The sequence below is a fragment of the Podarcis vaucheri genome (genome assembly GCF_965113315.1).
Source record: "Podarcis vaucheri genome assembly, chromosome: 7".
Taxonomy (NCBI): domain Eukaryota; kingdom Metazoa; phylum Chordata; class Lepidosauria; order Squamata; family Lacertidae; genus Podarcis; species Podarcis vaucheri.
In genome coordinates, this window is record NC_138765.1 from 43,141,059 (window position 1) to 43,168,876 (window position 27,818).

The 27,818-nt window shown below is 40.5% G+C and overlaps 1 protein-coding gene across 4 annotated transcripts; it reads left to right on the top strand.

Annotated features, from left to right (window-relative positions):
• The first annotated feature begins 213 nt into the window (after positions 1–213).
• PRMT7 (protein arginine methyltransferase 7) lies at positions 214–24,283 on the top strand. Of its 4 annotated transcripts, none has more exons than XM_082232323.1 (18): positions 214–339; positions 2,751–2,919; positions 4,334–4,370; positions 6,616–6,765; positions 8,209–8,317; positions 8,660–8,772; positions 9,320–9,561; positions 10,522–10,702; positions 11,998–12,125; positions 12,351–12,489; positions 14,884–14,967; positions 16,260–16,307; positions 16,565–16,654; positions 17,416–17,577; positions 18,123–18,197; positions 20,617–20,777; positions 22,769–22,865; positions 24,026–24,283. In XM_082232323.1, the coding sequence occupies exons 2-18, from the start codon at positions 2,825–2,827 to the stop codon at positions 24,185–24,187; spliced, it is 2,073 nt and encodes a 690-aa protein (XP_082088449.1). In that variant the 5' UTR covers positions 214–339; positions 2,751–2,824; the 3' UTR covers positions 24,188–24,283. The 4 variants fall into 4 exon arrangements, with proteins under 4 accessions (XP_082088449.1, XP_082088452.1, XP_082088450.1 ...); XM_082232326.1 differs by lacking the exon at positions 214–339 and adding an exon at positions 439–460; XM_082232324.1 differs by lacking the exon at positions 214–339 and adding an exon at positions 486–687.
• Positions 24,284–27,818: the final 3,535 nt, after the last annotated feature.

A 27,818-nucleotide genomic window follows, 5' to 3' on the forward strand; every position in this document is an offset into this window, starting at 1 on the left:
ATCGATTGATTATATTTCCGGTGTACTTGTTATATTCTTTTTCGCTGCAGTTCTTGAGCTTTTTAGAAAATGAGGGATATACATTTAAAATATTTATTCTGTATTCCATTTAGCTTTCTGCTGCCATCTTGCCCTGCACACGGAGGCATCTAATAGCAACCGGAAGTATTTAAATTGTTTACTGTTTCTCTCTATGGTGTGCGGTGAAAGCAGAGGTAAATAGTAATAGTGGGGTCTCTCCCCCCCCCCCCGCTATTTCCCGTTTTGAGCGCGTTGCATCCTGGGAAGATGGCGGCGCCTAGCGCGTGAGACGAGCGTTGACTGACAGGCGGAGGCAAGGTGAGGTATTGGAGTGACCGTTAGAGGCGGGTGGGGAGGCTTGACTGGTTTTTGCGGGGGGAATTTCGAGCTGACGACCCTCAAGTAGAGCGTAGGAGGCTCAGCAGCGCACTCTGTCCCAGTTACGAAGCTCTTTTGTCACTCTTGCGCAGAAGTCCTGGCCAAGGGGGCTCCTGAGCATGTCTAGAGTTCATTCTCATTTATTCATTTAAAAGCGTCGCCCCCCCAAAAAACAAACAAACACTAAGGCGGGCTCCCAGAGCCCCTTCCAGAGATCAGCCCTTGCTCTCGGACTAGCAATCTGAGATACGTGAACGATTGGAAGGAAGAAGAATTGAAGGAAGGAAGGTGGGAGAGAAAGCAAACTTGGGCTAGTACCTGTAGTTCCTAGCTAGTAGTTCTTCAGACAAAAGGATCCAGGAGCATGTGCAGAGTTCCCCACTGGAAAAGAAGCCATCCTCTTGATCTCTCCCCCTCTCCCCCCCAAAAGAACCTAAGACTGAAATGGTCATGAGGATATGCAGAGTTTCACCTCAGGGAATGAAGCCAGCCTCCCTCCCTCCAAAAAGAGAACACAAGGGCAAGGATTTAATGTGCACATGCAGAGTCTTTCCGTCTGACATCCTTCGGACATCCAGTGAAACTGGATATTGGAACATTCGAGACGGATAAAAGGAGGTGCTGCTTCATACAGCACTTAGCGAAACTATGGCGTTTCTCCCGCAGAAAGCAATGGAGTTCACTAACCTGGATACCTATCAAAGAGGACTGGACACATTCATGGAGGAGAGGCCTATCAATGGCTACTAGCCATGATGGCTCAGCTCTGTCTTCACAGTTGGAGGCAGCAGTGCTTCTGAATACCAGTGGCTGGCAACCATGTGAAGCAGGAGTGCTCTTGTGCCCGGGTCCTGCTTGAAAGTTTCCCCCAGGCATCTGGTTGGGCACTGTGAAACCAGATGGGTCATTGGTCCTTGCAGGCTCTTCTTACGTTCTTACGTTTTGTGCTGGAAACATGTTGCCACTTTAGTAACAGTTTGAGAGTGTTGTGGGCCGCGAGGTCTAGAGTTCTGAAGAGATTACATTTTTATCCCACCATTCCAAGAAGCTTGGGATCCACATACATGTTCTCCTCACCTTCACTAGTTGTATCCTCACAAGCACCCTGTGAGGTAGGTTAGACTAAGAGAGGACAATTGCACCAGGGTCACACAGTGAGCCTGGGTCTTCCTAATTTCAAGTCTGAGACTGTTGTATTTGGTATTGCGTATTAGATTGTTTACAGTATGTGACTATAGTGTACCTTAATTTTACAACAAAAGAGTTTTTTAGTACCTTAAACTCTTTTGCTGCAACTGATTCCCCTGGAATGTCTTTTTACAATAATGGTAAATATTTGTAACATTGTGCGTTAATATGTTTCAACAGTGGTAGAAGTAGGAACTAGTAAATAAAATGTGTGGAAGCAAAATGAATAAATCAGATTAAGTCCTATGTCCTTTCCTACTCCACCCTACAAAGAATTCTCACTTCATCCTCCTCTCTGGCACAAGACTAAGAAACTGTCCGAAAGACCCATAGTTATGTGTCTAAACTTGGAAAAGGTACAACATACCAGATTCTAGTCCTAACTAGGAGTTACAACTAGGAGCAGGCTGACTAAGATAGCAGGAATTGATTGATTGAAGTACAGTGGTACCTCGCAAGACGAAAAACGTGCAAGACGAAAGAGTTTTCTGTTTTTTGAGTCATTCCGCAAGACGAATTTCCCTATGGGCTTGCTTCGCAAGACGAAACGTCTTGCGAGTTCTTGCGAGTTTGTTTCCTTTTTCTTAAAGCCGCTAATAGCTGCTAAGCCGCTAATAGCCGTGCTTCGCAAGATGAAAAAACCGCAAGACGAAGAGACTCACGGAACGGATTAATTTCGTCTTGCAAGGCACCACTGTAAGATGCTTGGTTCAGGTCTCACCTGTTTGCCTTATCTACACAGGAATAGCTTGGTCACCATTACATACTTCTGCATTAAAACAGCACCATTTTTACATGGCATTCTGGAGTGCCATTCACTTCTAACATACACATGCATACTGCTTTACAAATGCAGCCACTAAACCTCATGTAATGCATTATGATGGCACATGGTAAATTCCTATGTCAGAAGCATTCAAGGCTTAGTTTTGTTAACAACAGCATTTATTTTATATGTTCAAGATTCTTATATCTTGCTATTTTTTTAATCTGGAGCTCAGGATGGCTAACAATTAATAGATAAGCAATTATACAAAGCAATACTCTTAATTTGCACCACAAAGCCATAGCAGCAGCAACTCAACAGCAAATAATATCAATAAAACAACACCTAAAAATAAATTATCTCCTTCTAAATGGTAACTTCTTTCCTTTTGCCATAGTTTTCTGATAATGAATCAAAAGCTAGAGATCATCTGAATAAAAGCTTTCCTCAAAACGACAAACCAGGGAAAGAATGAAGGTTTTTTGCGGAAGAGCCAATCCAACCACTGGAGCAGTGGAGTGGTTGGAGGAAGATGAGAACTATGATTATCATCAGGAAATTGCAAGGTATAGTGGGAGTTGGCTTTTATTTTATGTATTATTGTGACAGGCCAGTGTGTACTCCAACATGATGGTTTAGACTTAATGAGTCCTGGATTCAAATCAATGTGCAGCCACATAAGTATACTGGTTGGCGTTGGGCTCAGCCTAGCATGTTTACCAGATCGTTGTGAGACTGGCAGTGGGGATATGTGTTCTACTTGAGCTCTTGGGGGGGGGGGTGGATAAAAAATTGATAAAAAACTGTGATGAAAATGAAACTTGAATGCAAGAGTGAAAAAAGATATCTAATAACATCATAAAGTTTTTGTTTGTTTAACAAGGAACTCGAGTTCAACACAGTGCTAAAGATGGATTCAAATAACTTTTTTTATATTTCCAAGGAGGAAGTGCTGATTGGTTCTTTGTGCCAGCATCCCTTCGTGCAACCTGTGACCTTTGGCACTCGTCACATTCTAATCTACTTAGGCTTTGAAGAGCTTCTTAAATTACTATTTTAAGACTATGACATGTGACAAGGAACATCCCCCCTACCTTTTTTCTCATGCATGCATACCTTTTTGTTTTAAATCATGGAAGGATGAGACTGTTAATGGCTACTAGTCATGATAGTTGTGTCAGAGTATCATCATGAATATTTGAGGCAGTATGTCTCTGAATACAGTTGGTTGGGGATCATGAGCAGGAGAGTGCAATAGCACTTGTGTCTTTCGTGTGGTGCCCTATAAGCATCTGGTCATCCCATCTGAGAACTGAATGCTGGACTAGATAAGGCTATGGTCCAAGTCAGCAGGGCATTTCTTAAGTTCTGATAAAAGTTCTTCAAAACTCAGAAAATAGCTCACTACTCTGTGATTTATTTTTTCAGTTGGTTCTAAAATAAAGGAATTGATTCCTCATTCCTTTTAAAATAGGATTGATAGTCTAGAACTGAAGAAAACAAAAAGTGCACATTTAATCTGAGCTTGTTGCAGGATCCCATGTGTTATACTCTATGGCTATCTCCTGACTCTCCTTCAGAAGCTACAGCCTTGTTGTCCTGGACTTTAACAGTATGCAGTGCAAGTGGGGAAAAACTGAACAAAATCCTAGTAGTATATAGCAACAACCCTAACATAGCATGGATCTTACACCTTAGCCCTATGCCTTTGTACTCAGCAGTACATCCCACGCAGCACAAGGGAACTTACTCCAAAGTAAGTTTCCATAGGATTTCATCCTTTAGTTTCCTGCAGTTAAGGTTCATCTTCTTGTGAATAGCTGGTAATAACTTTTAACGGGATGACTCACCATTTGTCAAGCCTACAGAAGGAGAAAGCATCCTCAATTGTACAACACTTTGTTGGTTGCATATTTTAATAGTAACACTGGTCCTGTTTGTCTGAACTGTTTTTGATCTGTAATCTAAACTCTCTTACAGGTCGTGTTATGCAGACATGTTGAATGACAAAGACAGAGTAAGTAATTGTTGTTTTCTTTTTTAAAAAGTTGATTGTTGGGATTCTGAAAGTTGCCTCGTTAGCTTCCATTACCTTGACTTTGTTCCACTGGCTTATAGTATCATAGAATGATAGAGTTGTAGAGTTGGAAGGGACCCTGAGGGTCATCCAGTCCAGCCCCCTGCAATGCAGGATTCTCAACTAAAGCATCCATGACAGATGGGTCATCCAACCTCTGCTTAAAAACCTTCAATGAAGGAGAGTCCAACACTTTCTGAGGCATTCCATTCCACTGTTGAGCAGCTCTTACTATCAGAACATTCTTCTTTTTTAAAATAATGTTTTTATTTATTTTCATGGTACAGAAGATAATGTTTGAGAAAACAATTGTTAAAACAGTAAACAACAAATAACTTGTCCTGACAAAATTACAGACTTTTATCATGGCACATGTCAAAATTTAATTTGATTAAGAGATAACGCCACATTTTCCCGTGAGTGTAGTTGGAATTTTCTTTCTTGTAACTTGAAGCTGTTGTCTTGCTTGTTTCTCATACTCTGTGCATTAGTATAGACACAACTGAAACCATGAGTCATTCCCTCCAGCTGCTTCCTTCTTGCAGTTTCTTGCCCCTTTAGCAGGTTTTTGTAGCACCGCCTCAGTTTCCTTTGAAGCTATTATTCCTGGTACCAGGTGTTCCCCTGTTTTCTGTAGTATTGCCCCTCTCTCCCTCAGGATTTAGTTTAAAGCTCTCCTGATCAGGTTTGTGAGACTATTAGCAAACACATTCTTGCCAACTGCTGTGCGGTGCAACCCATTTCTTCCCAGAAGCCCTTTCTCAAGGAAGCGACTTCAGTATCACAGCCACAGGGTCTTCATCCCTTTTCCGGTGACACAATCCTGGTGGGTCCAAAACAATTTAAGGGAAAACTTACAACACTTTTATTTTTAATGAGTTTGTGGTCTTTCAGCTGCATTTTATATTATTTCTGTGATAGCCCCTTGAGATCAATCTTGCCAGCAGTTCCTATTTTCTTACCATCATGAATATGAGATCAAGGCATTTCCTGTTTGTATAAGTTTAAGACAGCATAGAATTTTAAAGAGAAAATTCAGCTGTGTACTGTTGTTGCAAGTGTAAAAAACAAATGCTTTGAGGTTGGCTTTTCGAGGTTATTTGTTTGATGGATAATTGAGCAAGATGACTAGACTCTTGTAGAAAACAATCAGTGGTTCAACACTATATTTTGACTAACACTTTTATTTTAATTTGATTTTAATAGAATGATGTGAAGTTTTAGTGCTAAATTTGGAGAAACAAAGCATAGATTACTTTAAAATGCATTAGTTAGTTGATTCAATTTCCTTTGGATCCTGTCTAGTCATGAGTGCATTTTGATAATGAACCCTCTGTGAACATTCCATCTGCTTATCAAGGGCTTCTGCGATATTCATGTACCCTGCTTTCTTCTTCAATAAAATTCATTTTCAGATGGCAAGATTAAATATTATTCAAAAGAAGCCCCCAGTGATTCTCAAAAGTTTTTTTTTTTAAATGAACTGTTTCAAAATTAAAACTTGACAAAGCTAAGAAATGTGTTTATTATCTCACTAGCTTTTTGGGGTAGCTGTTCCTTTAATTAATTTTTTAAGAAGGTGACATTAAAAAAAAAAAAAGATGTCAGGGATCAAAAAGGCCTGTCAGAAATCACTTCCTGAAGGGAATTTTGTCCATCTGTATTGGGCTTTTAACACTTGCAAATTCCCAGGTGTCTCTATTTTAAAAGAGTTGGCAGGAAAAGGATGAAAAATTGTAGGCAAACTAACCATTTCACTTAAAGCAGTGCAAAGCATCCCAAGCCTCTGCTGCTGTGAATTCCAATATTTAGAGGGTTTAAAAGTTTTATTTAGAATTAAATACTTAAAGAGGATTGGGAAAGAGTAATGGGAATATCAGTTGTTCTTAAAGTGCTGGGGCTGCATTCTTATGAATAGTATTTAGCTTTAGCTTTTCCTCCCTTTAATGTTTTCAGACATTTATCATGGAGATCATACTGAATTTATCAGGCTTCTAATAAGTGTACTGCAAACAAAATCTTATGGATCTGCATATTGATCATCCACTGAAAAGATAATGCCTTTTAACCCACGGCATTTAAATGCTTGCAGATTCAAATTTATTAACCTTGGAGGGCATGTGTCTCACATTTAAACAAACATTGGTCTTGTTGAAGTAACTGTCAGGTTTGTCTCTTTCCACAGAATGCAAAGTATTTTCAGGGTATTCGTGCTGCAGTGGACAGAGTGAAGGAAAGAGGAGACAGAGCCATTGTCCTAGACATTGGGACTGGCACTGGACTCTTGTCTATGATGGCAGCTACAGCCGGGGCAGATTTCTGCTATGCTGTTGAGGTAGGTGTCATTGCTCCCCTGTCCCTACGTACCATATAGAAATCAGCTATGCAGGAGGCAGATCCTTAAAGCAGATTTGTAAACAAAATTGTATGTGATAGGGACTAATATTGCTTTGGTCTGTGTGGCTCTCTTTTGTTCCTGAAACGTTGCATTAATATTTAGTGTTTGCTGTCCTTATCGTTGCTAGTAAAGCACAGTGTTCAAGAAACTTCACGTTGGATGGTGCATTTCAGTCTACTTTGTATTCCCCACTCCTTGAAAATGGGGCAAAGCAACCAAGGGATCTCTGAGCTTAATCCAGACTAGCTATGCTTAATATAGATGCTTAAACTATCCATGATTATTCATCCCATTGATTTTGATGGGGCTATTCTAAGCATGAGTAGGTCTGGATCGCTGTATGGTGTCTTAGGAAAGTTTTAATGTTAGATATTTATTCAGAGTAATAGTGAAATGAATTTTAGTGCTTTAATTTTAATTTGGGTTTGTTTTTTGCTTTTGAAAAAGCATTGACTCATGAAAGGAGACTTTTTGGTCACTGGTGGTGTGTAGCCATCTGTTTCCCCCCTCAACTTTCGTTTCATATTTACATTTTGGCAAGGAGCAGTTCATTTCTGGCAGCTTTGGCGGTGGAAGGCAGTCTTGTTTTGCCAGGGTTCATGCCTTAATTAGGTACACATTTTAACATTGCCAGGAGGTATGTGCTTCATTGGAGGTCTCATCTGTGTTTTTGAGAAGGCAAAGTTAGATTTCTCAGTCTTTGCTAAAGAGCAGACTCTTGGCTCTTATTAGAAACCCAGTTTCTTTCTGTTGCCTAGACCAGTTAAAAATCCCATCCAACTTTTGTATGTATTGGATCTGAAACTGGGCACTAATGGAGTAATCCTATGCATGGCTACTCAGACATAAACACCATTGAGTTATGTGTATAGGATTGAAGCCTAAGTGATTAGATCTTTCATGCAAGATGATAAAATATAGGCAGGGATTTTTAATATAAAACAGCAGTTGGTTGTTCTCATTTGTTGTGCTAGTTTGAATGCTTAATTTAACTTAGTAGTAGTTTTCAATTGTATTTTTCCCTTATCTGCCCAGGGCACATACATTTATGTTTAAGGTGTGTGATATAAACTATGTAAACAAACACATTTTTCATCTCCTTGGGAAAAGCCACAGACAGGTGCAACCCAGTACCTACTAAGTCTTCTATTTGGCAGGATTAAATGTGCTTAAATGTTTATCCTGTGGTAAGTATTTCCCGTAACACAATACAGTAATTTTCTGGTGGTGTTTGCACCTTGAATGTAGGTGCCATTAGCTTGGTTGTGTTCTTGAGAGCTGGTGTAGTGTAATGGCTGTGTCTCTGTGCTGTGTCCTAGGAAGTACCTGATTCAAATGTTACTTCAGATCTATCTAAATATAAGAATTATTATACTTCAGGTCTTCAAACCTATGGCTGATACAGCTGTGAAGATAGTGGAGAAAAATGGCTTTAGCGACAAGATAAAGATCATCAACAAGCACTCCACTGAAGTCACAGTGGGGCCTGGTGAGATTAATGTGGACTGTATTCTCATGTTGTTTGGAACAAAGGATATCTTTATTTAGTTCTTTGTTTCATTAAAACAAATTGTATGCCATCCTTCAGACATGTTTTTGGGGCGGTTTACATATAATAGAGGCTGGCTTCCTCTGATTTCAAGGAAGGGAGGGGATGAGAAGGAAGAACAGAAGGGTCACAGCTGTATAGAAGAGAACAGAAGCAGTCCTGAGGCCATTCCCTATCTCCTATTTGAGGTGACTTAACATTAGCACAGCAGCCTGCTTTGAAAAAGAAAGAGAAAAGAAAGAAACCAGCATACTCCTATTTGTCTTGTGCTATGCTTCCTAGATGGAGACATGCAGTGTCGCGCAAACATCCTGATAACAGAGCTTTTTGATACCGAACTGATAGGGGAGGGAGCTTTACCGTCTTATGAGCATGCCCACAGATGTCTTGTACAGGTAAGGAAGTGAGCACTGTTCACAGATGGTGTCATGTAACAGAAATTTTATTCTTGCAAGCTTGCAGATTGATTGTAACCAATCATTTCTTTGTTTTTGATCGGTTTTGTTACTGTAGTTTTCACTGAAGATATTAAAAATGGCCTTCAAAATTCATAATAGACCTGTCATAATCTGTATCTGTGTTGGTTGCACATGGCTTAAGAAACAACTAACTTTGAGAAAGCTTTCACATATTTTTGGCACAAAAATGCAAAGTATAGTAAATATATGATTCTCTGTCCACTTGAGGACAAGCATCATTTAACTCAACAGGAATACCTTCCAAGTAAACATTATGGTATCAGACTGTGAGATAAATAGAAACGCATGTAAAGAGAAGGTTCAAAGGTATTGAAGAGTGGGCCTCATATTTACGCCCAGAATCCAAGTTTTATGTACAGCCTATATATTTTCTAAGAAGTTCACATTTCAGAGCTTGCTTTTATTCCAAGGGCATATAATGAACCTTGCTCAGTTTCCTTTCTCTTTGTTTTCAAATGATTAGGAAGGATGTGAGGCAGTGCCTCACAGGGCAACAGTATACGCCCAGTTAGTGGAGTCCCAAAGAATGTGGTCCTGGAACAAGCTATTTCCCATTCATATACAAGCAGAAGATAGTGAGAAGATTATTGTCTCACCACCAGAAATGGAGAACTGTCCTGGTGCTCCTTCAGTCTATGATATCCAACTGAATCAGGTGTCCTTGCATGACTTCACGCCTCTCAGTGACGTTGTTACAATGTTCAGGTGAGTGCCACTTTTATGTTATGTGTTTAAACCATTTTTATACTCCGCCTTTTAATCTTTGATTATCAAGGCAGCTGAAAACATCATTTTAAAACAATGCCTCATAAAATAATAAATAATATAATAAAACATAGTCTGTGGAAAATTCAAAGCCATGCCAGAAACCCACAAAGGCCAAGGAAAACAAATGTTTCTGCTTGGTGGTCTAAAAGCCATCAGATTTGGTGCTAAATGAATGGGTGGTGGGCCCTGGTATCCACCTCATTTCAGCCAATGAGGCCCCTCAGAACCATGTCTCCTTCCTTGAAGAGCTTACTAATGGGATTAATATGGGAGAAGGTGGTCCTTCATATACCCATTTTGCAAGCGGGGTGGGTGGGAACCTATGACCCTCCAAGTGTTGCTAGACTGCAACTATCATTCCTGGTCATGCTAATGGAGGTTGATGGGTTAGAGCTCCAACAGCATCTTGAGGACTATATGTTCCCCACCCCTTATTTAGAGATTTATAGGTTAAAACTTGCACTCTGAATTGTTCTTGAAGGAAACTGGTAGCTTGTTTGTTTGATGGTTTGTTTGTTTGTTTAAGTACTTGTCCTTACACAGACACACCTGGGTATCATATATATTATAAATACATTTAAGAGGGAAGTAGCAAACTCCTAAGATCAAATGGTTGATGGTATATGAAGTTGTTGGTGAGAAGTTGCTGAGCACTTTAATGCATTGTGATGTTTCATTGATGACTGACTGCTGCTGCTCTTGGTCAAAACTGCCAGATGCAGTTTCAATTTCTACAATTTTTAGAAGAGCTCTGTTCAGTTCCATCATTGTGTTTATCAGTTCTGCTCTGTGTGTATGTTTGTGGTTAGAATCACAATGTTTATTTCTGCCTAACAACCTGAATGAAAATAAGTAGCTATTTAAAATGAACTGATTGCAATTCATTATTTTCCACAGTGTAGATTTCAGTAAGCCAGTAAGCCGAGCCTCTGCCTACTACACAGTACATCTGGAGGCCATAAAGTCGGGCAAAGCCCAAGTGGTCCTGTCCTGGTGGGATATTGACATGGACCCCGCTGGGTCAATAAAATGTACGATGGCCCCATATTGGGTGCAATCCACCTCTGAAGATATCCCGGTAATGTACTGAACCTCTTGTAAATTCTATTGCCTTCCTAATATTTTAATGCTGGCAGATTGAACTAAAGCCATATATGTGGGCAGATGCTAATTTGTCCAGCTCTGTAAAATGTGCCATTTTCACTTTCTGGCCTAATTCGAATTTGACTCCGGACATTCACCAAGTCCATGTGCAATTCCATACAGGCATCTCATTTGACTTGGGTCACCACCCCCTGTGCAGGCATTGTTAGTATGATAGGCATGAGTGGATGTTGTGTGCTGACATAGCATGTTTAGAGGCCAGTGATCTAACTTACCCAAGGCACCAGCTGCATGAATGTCTGCATAGTTATGCTTTTGGAATTTTTTGTGCATGTTGTTTGTTGCATCTTAGTTGGACCATAATTCAATATTGCTCAGCATTTACAGGATGCTCATAAAGATTCTAAAGATTTGTGCTAAACTTTCAGAAGTAAACTAGTTCTCCTAAAATTGTCCAAATCTTGATAATAATGTCTAAGTATATGGCCGCTTGCAGTTTTTTAGCTACTTACTGCCATGGATGGAGTTGTACAAAAATAAACAATGCTCTATGATTGCAGCAGGTTAGTGACTTTAAGTAAGATTAGGATTCCATTGGATTTGCCATCTCATCTTCTTTTGACTTTTCTAGCATAGGATGCATCAGGGTAGGCAATATGCTTTCTGCAATTCCTAATTTCACTAAAGAAAAGGTATGTTTTTGGACATTGTGGTTATAGAAATGAATGTGAAAGGTGACAGCAGAACATTAAATAAAGGTAGAAGGGTGATGTTAAATCTCCATGAATCCTTTAAACAATAAGAGATTTATGTTGCTGTGAATGTTTCCTCATGATTACATTGTAAAACAGGCAGTTCCCAGCATTAAAGCTGTATCAGGGTAAACCTTGAGTGGGGTTGTTTAGGTATGAACAAGCATTGGAGCTTGCCCAAATTGTGTTCTTTATTTCACTCCTTTACTTTCTCCTGTATATCTTTGTGTCACATCCTTGGCACTATATGTCACTTGGTTGTCAGACAGGGATCCTGCCAGCGTTTGATGTGTTTCTTTCTGTTGAATGCATAAGCATGCGCAGCTGTAGCTCAATTGCTTTGCATGCAGGAGGTTCCATGTTTAATCTCTAGCATTTTCAGGTAGGGCTGAGAAAACGGAGTTATCTGCATTATCCCATTGCCATTTACTGTTTGGTTTTTTTATCCCACACAATCCATTTTTATTTTGAATTACTAATTGTCTGCCCCTTTTCCATTTTGTTTAAACCTTTCCAGTGGAGAGATCATTGGATGCAGTGCGTCTATTTCCTTCCAAATGAAGAACTTGTTCTCCAGGGCCAGAGTGTGGGCCTGACTGCCTTTCATGATGACTACTCTGTGTGGTATAAGCTTCAAAAAGGCAGGTAACTAAAGATAGGAGGCAGAAAGGGATACTCATGATTGAACAAAGACTGACAGGCTGGGATAGTTTGTTTTCTCAGTGAATGTACGTTGGGGAGGGTTACTCTCCCAGTCCATGAATGGCCATAGGTGTTGTACCAGGCATAGCTGGTAAAAACCATTTATAATGTAAACATTATCTGGGACAAACAGAAATGAGTTGGTTTCATCCATTCAAATGTTTTTAGAAATGAAGACGCCACAACTGCTATCCAAGTTGAAAGTCCTGTGTGTAGGTGTCAGGCCCACCTGTTGTGGAATAGACCACGGTTTGGAGAACTCAACGATCAGAATCGAACAGCGCAGTATTTACAGGCTCTGCAGAAAGTGAGTAAGATTTCCCAAATCCAATATGGTATCTTCTTGCCTCAATCTCTGCACATTAGGCATCACTTCACTGAATTTGGGTGAAGAGCTGTGTACAAGCCTGCTTCTTTTTTGAGCTTATTAGAAGAGATGGTGAGTCACAAAGCCAGCATACTGTTTTGCTTATTCACTGTTGATACTTGATGTACCTCCAGTTGCAGGGAATTCTGTATGGTTTTTAATGCAATGGACCAATACAGCTATCATTCTGGAAAGCAAGTGAAAGTAATTTCTTTCTGACTTTAGTTTGCAATACACATGAGAACAAAGCAGAAGTCCACCAATTTGTTTTTAAATAGTTGGGGGGAACCATACAACCTGGTAAACAAACAAAAAATAAAATCAGATTATTTTTATTAAATAAAATACTGCCTCTTCCATTTGTTCTGTAACTACGTAGAAATGCCAGGATGAGCAATAACAAAATGAACAGGAAGGTAGGAACTCAAATGGGACAGAATAATGGGGCAACTGCAGGAGATGTTGGGGGCTGCAAGTTGCCTACCTGTGACTTAAGAATTTAAATCTCTTGTAGTGTCTGTTGTAGTGTCTAAAGATATGCCTGTTAAGACCTTGCCTATCTTGAGATGCTATGAGAGTTGCTAAAATCTCTCTAAGCAATACAGATAAAATAAAAATCTACAAGGAACCAAGGAGCAGGTTGTTTTTCTTTTTTAAAAAATCATTTATAATTATTTGATTTTTGAAGCGATGCTTGGGAACATTTTTTTGTTTAATGATACAAACTTGTAAAAAGATAGATTTAACTATACAAGCCTTAGAGGTTGAGTTTTCCAGTTAGGGCAAGTATAGTGTTGAACAGCATATTTGATCAGCAAGCCTGTCAGCTAAGTTTGTCCTTCGGTTCCATCTGGTTGCCCTGTCCTCTGCACTTGAAGTAAATCTTCTTTCTAAGTCTTTTGTGCTATCTTTTCATCAGCACCTAATGACTGAAATATGGTGATTCATTGATAAAATTCCACAGCTCCATTGCTTAGCCTTAGTTATAGCGAATTTATGTATGTACCGTATTTTTCGCCCTATAGGACGCACTTTTTCCCCTCCAAAAATGAAGGGGAAATGTGTGTGCGTCTTATGGGGCGAATGCAGGCTTTTGCTGAAGCCTGGAGAGCGAGAGGGGTCGGTGCGCTTCGCGGACCTTCGCATGCCAAAGCCTGCGCGCGCTGAGATCAGCGCGTCCAGGCTTCACGGACCTCTCCGCAAGTAGCGGGAGCCAGCGCTGGGCTCCCACGGCTTGCAGAGAGCTGCCTGTTTGGGGGCTGGGATGGGGGCAGCTCGGGCCTCCCCCGCCCCAGCCCCACGCCTGGGGGGGAAAAATAATTTTTTCCCTTTATTTCCCCCCCCCAAAAAAAAACTAGGTGCGCCTTATGGGACAGTGCGTCCTATAGGGTGAAAAATACGGTATGTCTGGCAAAGTGGGTTTTATCTCACACACCAGTGAATGCCATAATAAATCTCTGCGACAATTTAAAAGGCACCCTTCCTGAATTGTACAATGGACTAACGTGGGTGGAGGGCGTGGAGAGGAGAATGTGACTGTGAAGCTGGGTCATAATTTGCCAGGCATGGATTACACAGAACCAGCATTTTGTCAGCACTGGATGTAAAAACCTTACAAACAATTTTTAATCCTTCCTAACTATTAGGGCAAGAGTAGCGAAAGTAGTGTCCTCAGTCAGCATGTCCAATGGTCAGGGATGATGGGAGTTGTAGTCCAAAACATGTGGAGGGAACCATTTTGGATATCTTTGTGTTAGAATATGATGGTGGGATCCTTAAATAGCATAGAGAGGACTGTTAGACCAGAACTTCAGGAAGCCTTCTGCCCAGTTTCTTTGAATGGAGATTGAAGGTGTGTGTTTCTGTTGGCTACTTTTACCAGTTATTGCAAACCACAGTTGCTCAAGTATCAGTTCCTGGATACTAGACTAGATGGGCCACTGGCCTAATGCAATAGGCTCTTCTTGGGTTCCTATGTACTCTTTCAAAAACTGCTTTGTTTTTCACTTTCCTTCATGACCTGACTTGGCTAACTGGATCATGTCTTGGTGTAAAATGAAAAAGGACATGGATTTAAAAATTGAGTCCATAAATATGTATAGTGACAATGTTTTGTGGGATTCCTCTCACAAGTATTTACCTTTCTAATGTAAAACATGCATCCTTTGCCTTAAAATGTCATGAATTCTACTTGAAACATGGAGATTTTAGACAGCTTTTGGGATGCAACAATGCTTAGTAATTTCAAACAAGCGAATGTGTCAGTCCTTAATCAGTGACCTTTTGCATCTGGAAAGGAGGAAACTGCTGACAGCTTGTCTTTTCGTTCTGAAGGTTCTGAAGCCAAACAGTGTTTGCCTCAGCATCAGTGATGGCAGCCTCCTTCCTGTGCTGGCTCACCATCTTGGAGCAAAAGAGGTACAACCCCACCCCCAGTCATTGAAATGTTTGCTATTTTTAATATGTTCTGACTCTTCAATTCCTTTATACATTTTTTTAAAAAAGTATGTTATATCTATTTATCTTCAGTGCTTTTCCTTAAGAGCCGTCTGTGGCATTTGTTTGGTCTTCCACAACTCTTCTGAGCACTGAAATTGCTCCACTCAGTCTCAGTTGCGGCCTCTTACTCCCAGAACTAGTGGGAGTAACTAGTGTTCTTTATTTCAATACCTCTCTTCCAACCTCCAACCCCCCCACCTTTTTTTAGATGCTTTGGCACCCTTTTGTCCTCATCTCCTCCTGAAACAAAGTAAAAATATTTGCATTTGCCCATGCCCATCCCTTGTTAGTCTTGTTTCTCTTGGAACAGCCTTCTCTGTGTTGCATCCATTACTGGCAAAATTTAGCTTGTAAGTTCCTTGGGTACAGACCTGTTACTGTTATCAGTATACATTTAGTTTTGCAGAGTATGTTACTCATGATAACAGTTATCCAGCTGACTCACTGGAGTAGGATTCTTAATCCCCTAGGTCCTGCTAAGTTATGTAGATAAATAGATAAAATTTATTCGCATTAGCCAACGGCCTTAGCAACATAAAGCAAGCAATATATACAGTTAAAAAGACAACAGTGGGTAAAAAGGGCAATCAAATGACCAAGATTATCGTTCAGATAGTGGCCCTTAATCTCATTGCACCCTCGATAAACCTAGCAACCTTTGCTGTTGTCTGATCATTTTGATCTGATAAAAGAAAGAACAATGTGGTCGCAGATGGGCGACCTGGAATGGTAAGTAAGAGTGGGGTGATGATCTCATTCCTCAGATCTTTATAAAGGGGACAGGACAGGACAGGTATAGCTCAGTGGCAGAGCATTTGACTGCTAAGTTATATAATGGAATGGGCCATGCCATGCAGTATTTGTGCATGTTTATATATTTATGTATTTAATTATTTTATCGAGATTATTTAAGTAGATCGCTGCTTATTTGAGCAGTTAATTGCTATACAGGACATTCTAGATGTTCTTTGTAAGTCTTGCTCTTGAGTCTTTATTGGCTGCTTGCAAAGTGGAGCAGGGCAACAGACCACACATAACCAAGGGGTATTACACCAATCAGAATGGAAGGGAGAGCGTCATTCAAGGATAGGAGTTTCCCCAGTGAATCACCAGCGTGGTCCTTTCATTGCTCATGGGACAGGTATTCCTTCCCAAATTTCCACCCAAAATTGCAGGTCTGATTAAGCCAGTGTATTCTGTTCTTCTTCTAGGTGTTTACACTGGAGAGCTCTGCAGTTTCTCATTCACTCATGCAGAAAGTAAGTAATGAATATTGGAGTCATATCTGGATGCAACTGCTATCTTATGTTTATTACTCCTTCTGTTTATTTTGTTTTCTTTTGTAATGGCAAAAGTGCCTGCCCACTATGAAAGTAGAGAATTTTAGTTACCCAAAATAAGTCATTTTACATTTCAGAATGTTTTTGCGTTACATAGTTAGGAAGAGGTTTCATTCTTGGACAGCAGTAAAAAACAAAACACTAAGACCTTTCTTCTTTTCTTTTTCATAAAAAAGATTTTTAAGGCCAATCATCTAGAAGATAAAATTAAAATAATAGAGAAACATCCTGAATTGTTGATCTCTTCAGATCTTGAAGATAAAAAGGTAAGATAACTAAATGTCTGTGCGACCAAAACATTTTACTCTTTGAGAGGATAAGCTTTATCAAACAAAGCATGTCAAGAGGTATTTCCCTCATTAGTTGGCCGCTGAAGTTGTATGCAATATATAAAAGTTAAGTAGTAGCTCCACTACTGGTCTTTAGAGTTGTGAGGTAGTTCACACATAAACGGAAACCTTGGTTTGACACTTCTTGAACAAGTATTCAGGAGCTTTGTGGCTCTACACCATGGTTTGATCTCTGAACCCACTCAGTATGTTGGGCAAGACTGAGAAGATACAATTACCTCTTCCAAATTGACTGGCAGTTTAGTTTTTGTGTTTGTTATGGCTTTTATAGCTAAACAAATAAAAATACTACTACTACTACTACTACAAAAATGTGTTAAAGGCTTTCTATGTTCACTCAAGCTCCAAATTGCTGTGAAATTGCGGCTGTTACAGGCCATACCATTTATAGATGCATTACGTAGGCAATATGTCATGGTATGAGTTTAGTTCAATCTTTACCATCATCTTAGAGCTGGCTGACTGGCTGGCAGTGGCAAACCCAGGTGTCCAGTTCATTGGAATTGACACATGGAGTCCATGCAACTGAAGCTACCATTCTACATTGCATGTACCAACTGGCAACCAATCCCACCTATGCAGAATGACAGACTTGGAAGGCCTGCCAAATGGTACAAAGTGTGGTCTGTCATCCTGTTGCCCATCTGAGCCTCTTGTATGTTTTCCCCCACCCCAAGGTGTCACTTTTAATTGGTGAACCCTTCTTCTCTACGAGCTTGTTGCCATGGCACAATTTATATTTCTGGTACGCCCGGACAGCCCTGGCAAGCCACCTGACAAGCGATGTGACTGTCCTGCCCCAGTCTGCTTCACTTCACATGATGATTGTGGAATTCAAGGTAACAAAACTATGTCTGGTTTCTGTTTTGCCCCCAGGGCAGTGTGGGTGGGTTTAGTTACAATACTATACTTTGTTTATTTTAAAAAAAATTGCACTTCATCATTTAGCCAAAAAGTCTTCCAGATTGCAGCTACAAAATCAGTAGTAAGATAGTTCCTTGGACTTACACTCTAAAAAGACATGACACACAAGAAAAAGAGAAGAGGGGGAAATGATCAGTTCCTAATGATACAGGTTCCTCAAAGTACAATTAATTATCTGGTTTTTATTAGTTTGTAACATTTTTCTTTAGTCCTCAAGTGGTTTTTATCTTGATATATTAAGAGTTTATTTTTGGAGTGGTTTTAATATATCGTGGATAAGTGTGTTTGACATTCTGGTCGTTTGACATTCTGTTTCTTTGAAACAATTTAATTCTCAAAATATAGCTGTCATATTCCTGGGAGTGATGAAATATACAGTTTTTATCCAATTTCTCATGTTTTAATTTAATTTTAAAACACTGAACAATAACATTGTGTCCCCCCTTTTCTTTCCCCCTAGGACTTGTGGCGAATCCGCAGCCCGTGTGGTACCTGTGAAGGGTTTGATGTGCATATTATGGATGAGATGATAAAGGTTAGACTATCCTCCCTGTGTGATGGATAAATGCCAACTGAATTAGAGATGTAGTTGTAGGTAAACTGCTTGTAATCATGCTTCTAGCCAACCTGTGCATTAAATGGGACATACAGTACAGGAATGGTTTTCAGGCTCGTGACAGGATTTTTGGAGGCCAGACCCCATCAACCCCAATGTCATTTCTGCCCACCCCCAAGCTAAAGAATCTGGCAGGCATGAAACAAGCAGCGGCACTTTGTTGGTCTTTGGCATGTTTTCTCATTTAAGGGCTGAGAGGGGATCTGGCCAGCTGAGAGGCACACTTTGTGCCGTCCTTTTTATGGCAACCACACTGACAAGGCTTAGGCAGTGTAACCACCCCTATCATCACAGCACAGCCCCTCCCAGTACTTTACATGAGAGGGTGCTGCTGAACATTGCTCAAGTCACCACATATGGAATGAGGAGGCACCCCAAAAGTCTCTGATAACACAGAGCTCTCTGACTCTTCCTCTCATTTAGCAATGGGAGACACACTGACAAGAGCAGAAGCTGGGCTTGGCCCATGACACTTGCCCAGCTAAAGTGGGATAACAAGTTGCAAAAACTGAAACAAGCAGGAGTCATGTCTGGTTCATTGCCTGCCAGTTGGTCATCCTCTGATAACAAGATTTGATTCCTTCATAAAATATCGCTTAGTTTCTTTAAACATCATTTTCTGTTATGTCATTTTCAATAGCTAGGAAATGTAGTATTGGATCAAATCATGGCTGAGGTACCATTTATTTGGCAGCCTGACTGCACTGGCTTCCAATTAGTGTTTGGGCCCAATTCAAAGTGCTGGCTTTGACCAATAAATCCTTCAAATGGATCAGGACCACTTCTTCCCATATGAACCACCCTGGACCCTGCAATCATCACCTGAGGTCCTTCTTCATGTGCCTCCTCTGTGAGAGGTCCAGAGGGTAGCAATGTAAGAGCAGGCCTTTTCTGTAGTGGCGCCTCACTTCTGGAATGCGCTCCCAAAGGAGGTTTGCCTTTGGCTAATTAAAAAATCTATGACCTTTGTTGGATTTGTTCGTTATTTTGCTATATATGTATTTGTTTTTATATTTTAGACTGCCCTGTGTTCTTCAAATAAATAAATGAATGAATGAGACTCTTGTAAGCATGACTAAGTCTGGATTCCAACCATAGATTCTTATCCTAGTTCTGAATAGGTGATTTTTTCCCCTTCAGGTTAGCTTGTTATAACACCCCCCCTTCCTCCTCCCACAATCTGAGCAGCTCTGTTTGATGAAATCTGTAGCTTTCCAGGCATGACCTTTTCTTCGTTTATTTACTTATTATTAGTGAGTCATCTATCTGCTCAAAGGAACCTGAGGTGATATTCAACATTTTAAAACCCAATACAAATCATTAAAATACAAACCTTACTTCTAACAATGTAATTAAAAAGCATATATACACACCCCATTAAAATAGTACAAATGCCTAGTATTAAAAATACAGCAACAGAACAAACAGAGGGCCAATTAAATAAAATCAGCCACAAACAATAGAAAACAGTTCCAGTAGCAATTCCACAGGAGACAAAAGCTAGCAGACAAATAAAGGTCCAATGATGTTACTTAAAATACTGAATACTCCCACAAGAACTTTTATACCACATCCTTCTTATGATGAAAATGAATGTTTGCAAGTCTTCAGCCTTTATTGTTCGAAAGCACAGGACCAATTAACTTAATTGCAAAAAATGTGTAGTTATTTGAAAGCACTACTTAGAAATGTCTGGGATGACAAGCTTAATGAGTTGTGCTAGCAGCTGCAAAGCTATAGCAAAGATTGCTGTAAAAAGGAAAATAGACTTGAGCGTAGTTGCAGAGAATAGAATTTATCAATTTAATTAAAAACAAACTCGCCTTATTCCCATACACACAGTCTGAGAATTTTGGACTGGCTGTAGCATGTGCTGGACAGAGAGAGCTGTGGGTTTGATTCTGCACGTTCATTCATTTAGTGCCTAGTCCAGCACTTTGCAGTATCCATCTCTGTCATCCATAAAATATAATACTTTACCTAGCCCAGATGTCATCCTAGAGAACAAACGCTAAGTTTGTAGAATATTTGGGCATTATGGTGAATAAACACATACACTCCAAATGGCAGAATCTGCTGAGTTTTCACCTGGCATTTGGTTGTTTTGACTTTTGGTATGTTCTTAGCTGGGCTAATAGCTTACCAGAGAATGTCTGGTTCTATAAATGAGTGAAATGTCTCTTTTCTTCACTTTAGAAGTGAAATAAATGTTACTGTCTTGACTTGCTAAAAGTTAATCTTGCCTCAGCATGCCAATGCTCTCTGAATATTTTAAATGAATACCTTATCTGTGAATATTCTAGCACTTCAATGCTTCCCTTTTTGTTTTCTTCCATAGAACTCCTTGGACTTCAGGGAGTCAAGGGAAGCAGAACCTCACCCGCTGTGGGAATACCCTTGCAAATCAATATCCAATCCACTGAAAATTTTGATATTTGACTTCCATCAAACTGTGCCAGAACACACTATCAAGAACGAAGGCATCATAAATCTGACAAAGTGAGTATCACCAAGAGAAAATGTGCAAGCCCTGTGCAGGACTGTGGCCACTGTAGCTCAGTCTTCTTTCTTTTCCATGCAGAATGCCCCAGGTTCCATTCCCAGCACCTCCAGGTAGGACTGGGAAATATCCATGTGAGAAACTCTGGAGAACCACTGGCAGTGTAGAAAATGGACAAATGTCCTAACTCAGTATAAAACAACTTCCTATGTTCCTAAAAGTGCAGCAGAATGGCTAAGAATCGTGCCATTACTTCACTGGGTAGCCTTAGTTCTCTCTAGACCTCACATCTACAAATATAATATTGACCAACTTTGTGAAATAGTAAGGATTGCACTAAGGTGATATCTGAGGCACATTGAATACTCTAGAACCACTAAGTGCATGCAAAGTCAAGTATCATTATTAACACACTTGATATCGCTAGAATTAGTATCTGTTCCAGTCTAGCTTTTGGATGGAAACTGCCCAGGTCACCCTGGCGGATCTTTGACAGGGACAGACAAGGGAATATGTCCCTCCTAATTCTCCTGGATCTCTCATTGTGTTTTTAATAGCCTGGTTGGAACCACATGCTTTTTAACATTCCCATGAATTTAGTGCCTGAGCCAGTATTAGCAATATGCAAAGCACACTCACCTTTACCCCCCCCCCCCCAAAAAAAATCCCAGGGAATTGGTGGCTGCTCTAAAAAACAACCATAAAATTGGGACAGCATGACTGGATGACAAAGAAGGAGGAGGGGAAATTTCAGGGCCTAGAAATCAAAAGCATTAAACAAACATAATAAATAGACCCCATTATTTCAAGGGAGGTAACTTGGTATAAGATTGGGAGCTGAAATCAGATGGGTGTTTGAGATTTTAGAGCATTTTTCTGAAGAAAACTTTTGTAGTTCTATAATTTGCTTAATAATAATTAACATATTTCATGTATGAGATAACATACTACTCTTAATAAATAATGTATAAATTACATTTCAACATATGACTGAATCAATTTATAATGATGTTTATATCTCGTCTCCAAATATAGCCATCTGTTCCCTGGCTGATCATTTCTTTCTCAACCAGCGCACAGTGTGTGGTGTTACCACTGAACCAAATTATGGTGTTATCATTGTACCAGCTGTAAAGTATTGGAACATCCTGTGCAGTAAAGATCAATATTTGTCTCCAGCATGATTCTTGTTTAAACATCAGATGTAGATTTTTCAGACTGTATCATATAGCTTGTGCTAGCAAACAAGTCAATCACATCAGTTACACATGAGATATTTAAGCTAAGAACAAAATAGTAGATATTTGCATTAAAGTTTGAATCTTAAAATGAAAGACAGAATGCAAAAGAAGCTGGGTCACACTTCATGAGTTATACTAAGCCAAACCATGGCTTAGCATGCATGTGGAAACGTGCCGGCTCCTGGAGAAGAAATTGCAAGCTTGTGGTTTAGCTTTCAGACAAACTACCATCTTGTAACTAAGGTTTGCTCTATGATATACAGCTTGTAGTTTGTCTGGAAGAGCTAAACCATGAGCCCAGCTTCACGTGACACACTAAGCCAAACCACAAATTAACTCACTGCAGCAGCAAAATGACTGGGGAGGTGAAAAATGGCTGCAGTCTCCTCTCCAGGAGCCCACATGTTGGCTCATTCATGCTATGCCATGGTTTGACTTAATATAGGCATGAAAGAGGGCAGAAAGATCCTGCTTCAGGTCTTTAATGTGTTACTGCAGTTACTGTCCTATACGCATCGTTTTGGTTCCTGCAAGAAATTTCGCTTACTTACTACATCCATCTGCCAGCTGATGGAAGTTTCAGGCTCCCATAGGTGTAACATTCATGCTCTTTCATCTCTCTGGCCTAAGCTGCTTCCGAGAAGGAAAGATACTATTCATATTTCAAAAAGAATTTGTGCGTATGTCAGTGTGTTGGTATTCTTCAAAGTTAGCAGAAAATCAATACTTGAGGCTTTCTTTCTTTCTAGGACTGGGAAGAGCCACGGAGCTGTTCTGTGGATGGAATATCATCTGACACCCAGCATTTCTGTTACCACAGGGCTTGTGCAGGTTTCAAATGAAAAGGTATGCTTAATGCTCTTTCATCTTCACTCTGCTCCATATTGGGGGGGGGGGCGAGGGAGAAGAATGTTAATCTGAGTGATTCACTTCTATCTCATGGTTTGGGGCATTTTGGGGCTTAATCAGTCTTCTGTCTTCTCTGAAATGCTAGGCAAATTTATTTATTTAGATATTTTTCTACCGCCTTTCAGATTTCATCCCAAGGTGCTGTACAGCACATTAAATAATTTAAAACCGTAAGAATCAATAAAAATCCACAAAACGATAAAAAGACCAGAACAATCCAGGTTAAATTAAGACATGGTACCATATGCTGGAGTCAAACAACAGCAAAAGCCTGGGAGCAGAAGTGGTCTCCAAAGCTCAGTAATTCTGGCACCTGACTTTGCTGATGGGGAAAATGGTTCTATAGGGAAGACACCTCCACAGAGAAGGCTTCTTCTGTTTGCCAACATTTTATAAATGTTGTAAATCTGAATTCGCAATTTTTCAGTGGAAACTATGTGCTTGGATGCAGTTTAGAAGCCTCATTGGAAACATGTATAAACTAGAGGCTATAATTCATTTGTGTCTTTCAGAAGTGTGACATCTGTCAGAGGTATTCTAGGATGGCTATGTTCCATTTTTAGTTAACACACTAGGCTCAAGATTTTGCTGCCAAGCCCAGAGCATAGGGGAAGTTCCCCCACTAGCCTTTCTTTAAAAGTGTAGCTTCTGTGTGTATGTTGTAATTCTTACAGTCCGATCCAAGCATATGTACTCAGAAGTGAAACCTTGTGTGTGCAATACAATGTAAATTTATATAGGACTGCATCCTTAGAAATCTTGGAGGTAATCAAGTAATTGGCATTCCAGTTCAGCCCAGTTTGCTGTTTTCTCCATTCCAAAGCGCAAAATAATTTGCATTACCAAGTTATGCACCAGATGTCAGAAGTCCTAGGGACCTAGTCTGAAGGCATATAAGACCACCAACTTGTGGAGATTGGGTGCAGCAGTTCCCTGAATGTATGGAATTCAGACCTCATTGATAATAACAACACATTCTGTTATAAATCAGCATGCTGATACCCTAAAGTAAAGTGATTACTGTTGGTCTTGACAAATTAGCATACTGTATTTTTTTTTATCAGAGCTGATTATTTTTCTTCTGCTTGTTTCTGCAGGGCTATTGTCAATGGACTCCCCACTGCAAACAGGCTGTGTTTTTCTTCAGTTCAGATACTGGGTCAGAACCTCCCATTGATAACCCTTCTGCAGTTGCATACACCCTAAGCTTCAACCCAAAGACAGGCAATGTTATCATGGATTTTAAGCCCTTGGATTAATGTGGCAGCTTTCCAATCAAAAACCTTCCTGTTCCCCCTCCCCTCCCCTCTTTTTTTTTTTTACCAGATCTTAATAAATATATCAAGAGATAGTTATGATGGGCTTCTCTTCTCTTCTTTTGGGTTACAGCAGCTGTTACTGACCCCCCAGGCATTGTCTGTATACACATGCAGCCGTGTTGCTAAAGTGTAAGCTGGTATGGCTCTGGTTCATGCCTGGATGGGAGATTACTTGCAAAATCCTATATATGCCGGCTAAATGTAAAGCTTTAAAAATGATGCCTGAATCAGGTTATGAATAGTAATAATTCTATATTCAGATATAATCATGCTGATGAGACTGTTTCAGATTGTTTCCCCTTGTTAATGTGAGGACTGAATCATTGACAGCTGCAGCTTCAGAAGATTCCCTTGTTGCTTTCTAGGAACCAGGCTTGTTCTGCCATCCTATTGTTGCTGGTCTGGCTGGTTTCCTCCTTTGGCCAGACAGTGATGGCATCCCTTCTCAACTTCTGCATAGTATTCCTTTTCATCTTAAGTCATTTACATAAGCCAAGACAAATTCCTTCAAGTGTTGGTATATACAACACTTACATGATGAAGCCAATAAAATCAGACTTGAAGTCACCAACATCCTCTGCTCCAGCAAACCACCCAGAAGCAATTTACACAAAGAAGAACAGAAAGCACTCACCAACCTGAGGAAAGACAACAACATAATCATTCTCCCAGCAGACAAAGGCAACGCCACTGTTGTGATGAACACATCGGACTACCAAGCAAAACTATCAAATCTACTCCAAGACCCTACCTACCAACCTATAAAAACAGATCCCACCACCTATCTGGAAAAAACCACCAAATCCAAAATAAAAGCCTCTCCTATCAGTGAAGAAATCCAGCTAAGAATCATCCCCAGAGAAAAATCTTCCAGATGCCCCAAACTCTACGGTCTCCCCAAGATACACAAAGAAGGAACACCACTCAGACCAATAGTCAGCTCCATAGGCTCACCTCTACAAAATCTCGCTAAATTTCTCGCTAAGCAACTTCAGCCCTATGCAGAATCCATCGCTTCACACGTTACTAACTCCTTCCAGTTCATAGAAACAATAAAGAAGCAATACCTACATCCCGATGACCTACTTGTGAGCTTCGATGTTGTATCTCTCTTCACTCAAGTGCCCATTAATGAAGCCTTGACAGCCATTCAAAACAAATACAACCCCCCCAAATACATCCTGGACCTGACCAACCACTGCCTAACCAACACGTACTTCATCCACAATGGACAAAGATACAAACAGATAGAAGGAGCACCTATGGGATCACCCCTCTCACCGGTCATCGCAAATTTGTACATGGAACACTTTGAAACCAATGCTTTAGACAAGTCAGAACACAAACCCAAACTTTGGCTCAGATATGTTGACGACACCTTTGTAATTTGGCCACACGGGAAAGAAAAACTAGATAGCTTCCTCACACATCTCAACAGCCTACACCCCAAAATACAATTCACTATGGAAATAGAAGACAACAACCAACTCCCCTTTCTTGACGTCCTAATCTACAAAAAACCTGATGGCTCCCTAGGACACACTATCTACCGGAAAAAAAACACACACCAACCGCTACTTACATGCACAATCACACCACCACCCTGCACAAATAAACTCCGTAGCCAAGACTCTCATCTCCAGAACCAAACGCCTGGCTGACAAAGACCACTTGACAACTGAGTTACAGAATCTCTCAAATGTGTTAATCGCCAATGGATACCAGAAAAACAGGGTTACGAAGCTAATCCAAAAAGAAACACCCCCCAAAAACCAAGACACAGAAGAAAACAATGGCATGGCCCTCCTTCCTTATATCAAGGGCACTACAGACAAAATCAGCAAAATCCTCCACAAACACAATATCAAAACAGCCTTCTGCACCAACCAAAAAATAGCCAATATCCTCAGAAACCCAAAAGACAAAATCCAGCTGGAAAACCAAGGGGTCTATGAAATACCCTGCAAAGTCTGCCCAGCCACGTACATTGGACAAACAAACAGACGAATAAATGCACGTATCGCAGAACACAAGAATGCCGTCAAAAAAGAAGAAAAAACTTCCTCTCTTTTCCAACACATGAAAGAAACAGGACACGAAATTAATTTTGCAGATTCCAAATTGCTCTTTAACATGGAACATCACCACAAGAGAATAATCATGGAAGCCATCGAGATAGAGAAACACCCTCACAACATGAACAAGCGTGACGACACGTCCCGCCTGCCAGACATCTGGAAATTAGCCCTCCCCACAAAAACCGACACCAGAACCAGAGGCACACAGAACGCCGTCACCAATCAACCACACCAGACCCAAACCCAGACCCTCTCCACAGACATACTACAGACTCCATCCAGTAGCCAAACTATAGTGGCACCTCCGGATGCTGCACCCCCCTGCAATCCCTACACAGATCTGGCTGGCACAAAGCACAAAACCACAGCTCGCCCCTATACACGAAGCCAAGCCAGAGCACAACTAAATGCAGCACAGCCATCTTCTCAGAAAAACTCTTCACAAGCTCAAGAGGTCAAGACACAAAAGCTTTAGTAACTAATCTACACTTAATGACCCACCCAGTGGTATTCAGAATATCACTCATGAAATCACTCAAGATATCCCTCAAGTAATCAAGGAACAAAAGAAGAAAAGGCACACTAATCTAGGAACTTCCTCTCTGCCCAGAACGTTGGAGGCTATACACCACACCCCTCAACAGTATTTATAGGAACTCAAACACCAGACTCTGCTCTGTTCCAGTAACAAGAAGCCGAAAGCACCAGCCTGAAGATGACGAGTGAGACCTCGTCGAAACGTCGCACAGACACCCCGACTCTTACACGGGAAGACACCCGAAGACACCAAAACCAACACTTACATTGTATATACAATGAAATTTTGTATATTACAATGAAATTTTACAAACTTGCATGCACAAGGTTTCCAATTTCAAGCCCCCGCAACTTCAATTGAGAGAACTATAGGAAGTAAAAGGTGGGAATGATCATTGTCTGAAACCCTGGCTGGGTGCGGTATACCAATGCCCTGACTTGTGGCAAGGCTAATTCAATAGGTTCAGTTTCTGGGGATCCCTTCCCTTCATTTGCCGAAAATCTCTGCATGTCTGCTATGGAAACTCAGCACATTGTATGAAATCTAATAGCATGTCCTAGGGTGCAGACTAAATTAATTTAGGCCGCTGGCCCAGAACATACCAAGTACACCTCACTGGCCACAAATTGCACAGGTGGATCAGTCAGGGATGACAAGCATGTGCCTCCATGCCCACCCCTAATTACTGATCTTCTCTTTGGAAACATCTGATGGGTCACAGTTGAAAACTACTACTATAATGATAGGCAGCAGTTGAGATTATTGTTGAAGACTTTGAGTGTCCATCCTTTATGAGATCCACTAGAGGGCGGTAAAGCCTTTGCCCATTTAATCAACAGCATCAGGGAGGTGTTTTTGTGTGTGATATCAAAAGGATACACAATGTTATTGAAAAGGTATTTAGATGGTAACCAACTCGTTTCTGGAACCCTTGGTAGAAAATAGGAAATGTGTC

Coding starts and splice junctions, on each gene's coding strand:
- PRMT7 (XM_082232323.1), top strand. CDS start 2,825: ATGAAGGTTTTTTGCGGAAGAGCCAATCCAACCACTGGAGCAGTGGAG. Junction 8,318..8,659: donor TGAAGTCACAGTGGGGCCTG/GTGAGATTAATG, acceptor TATGCTTCCTAG/ATGGAGACATGCAGTGTCGC. Junction 18,198..20,616: donor TTATGGATGAGATGATAAAG/GTTAGACTATCC, acceptor TTTCTTCCATAG/AACTCCTTGGACTTCAGGGA.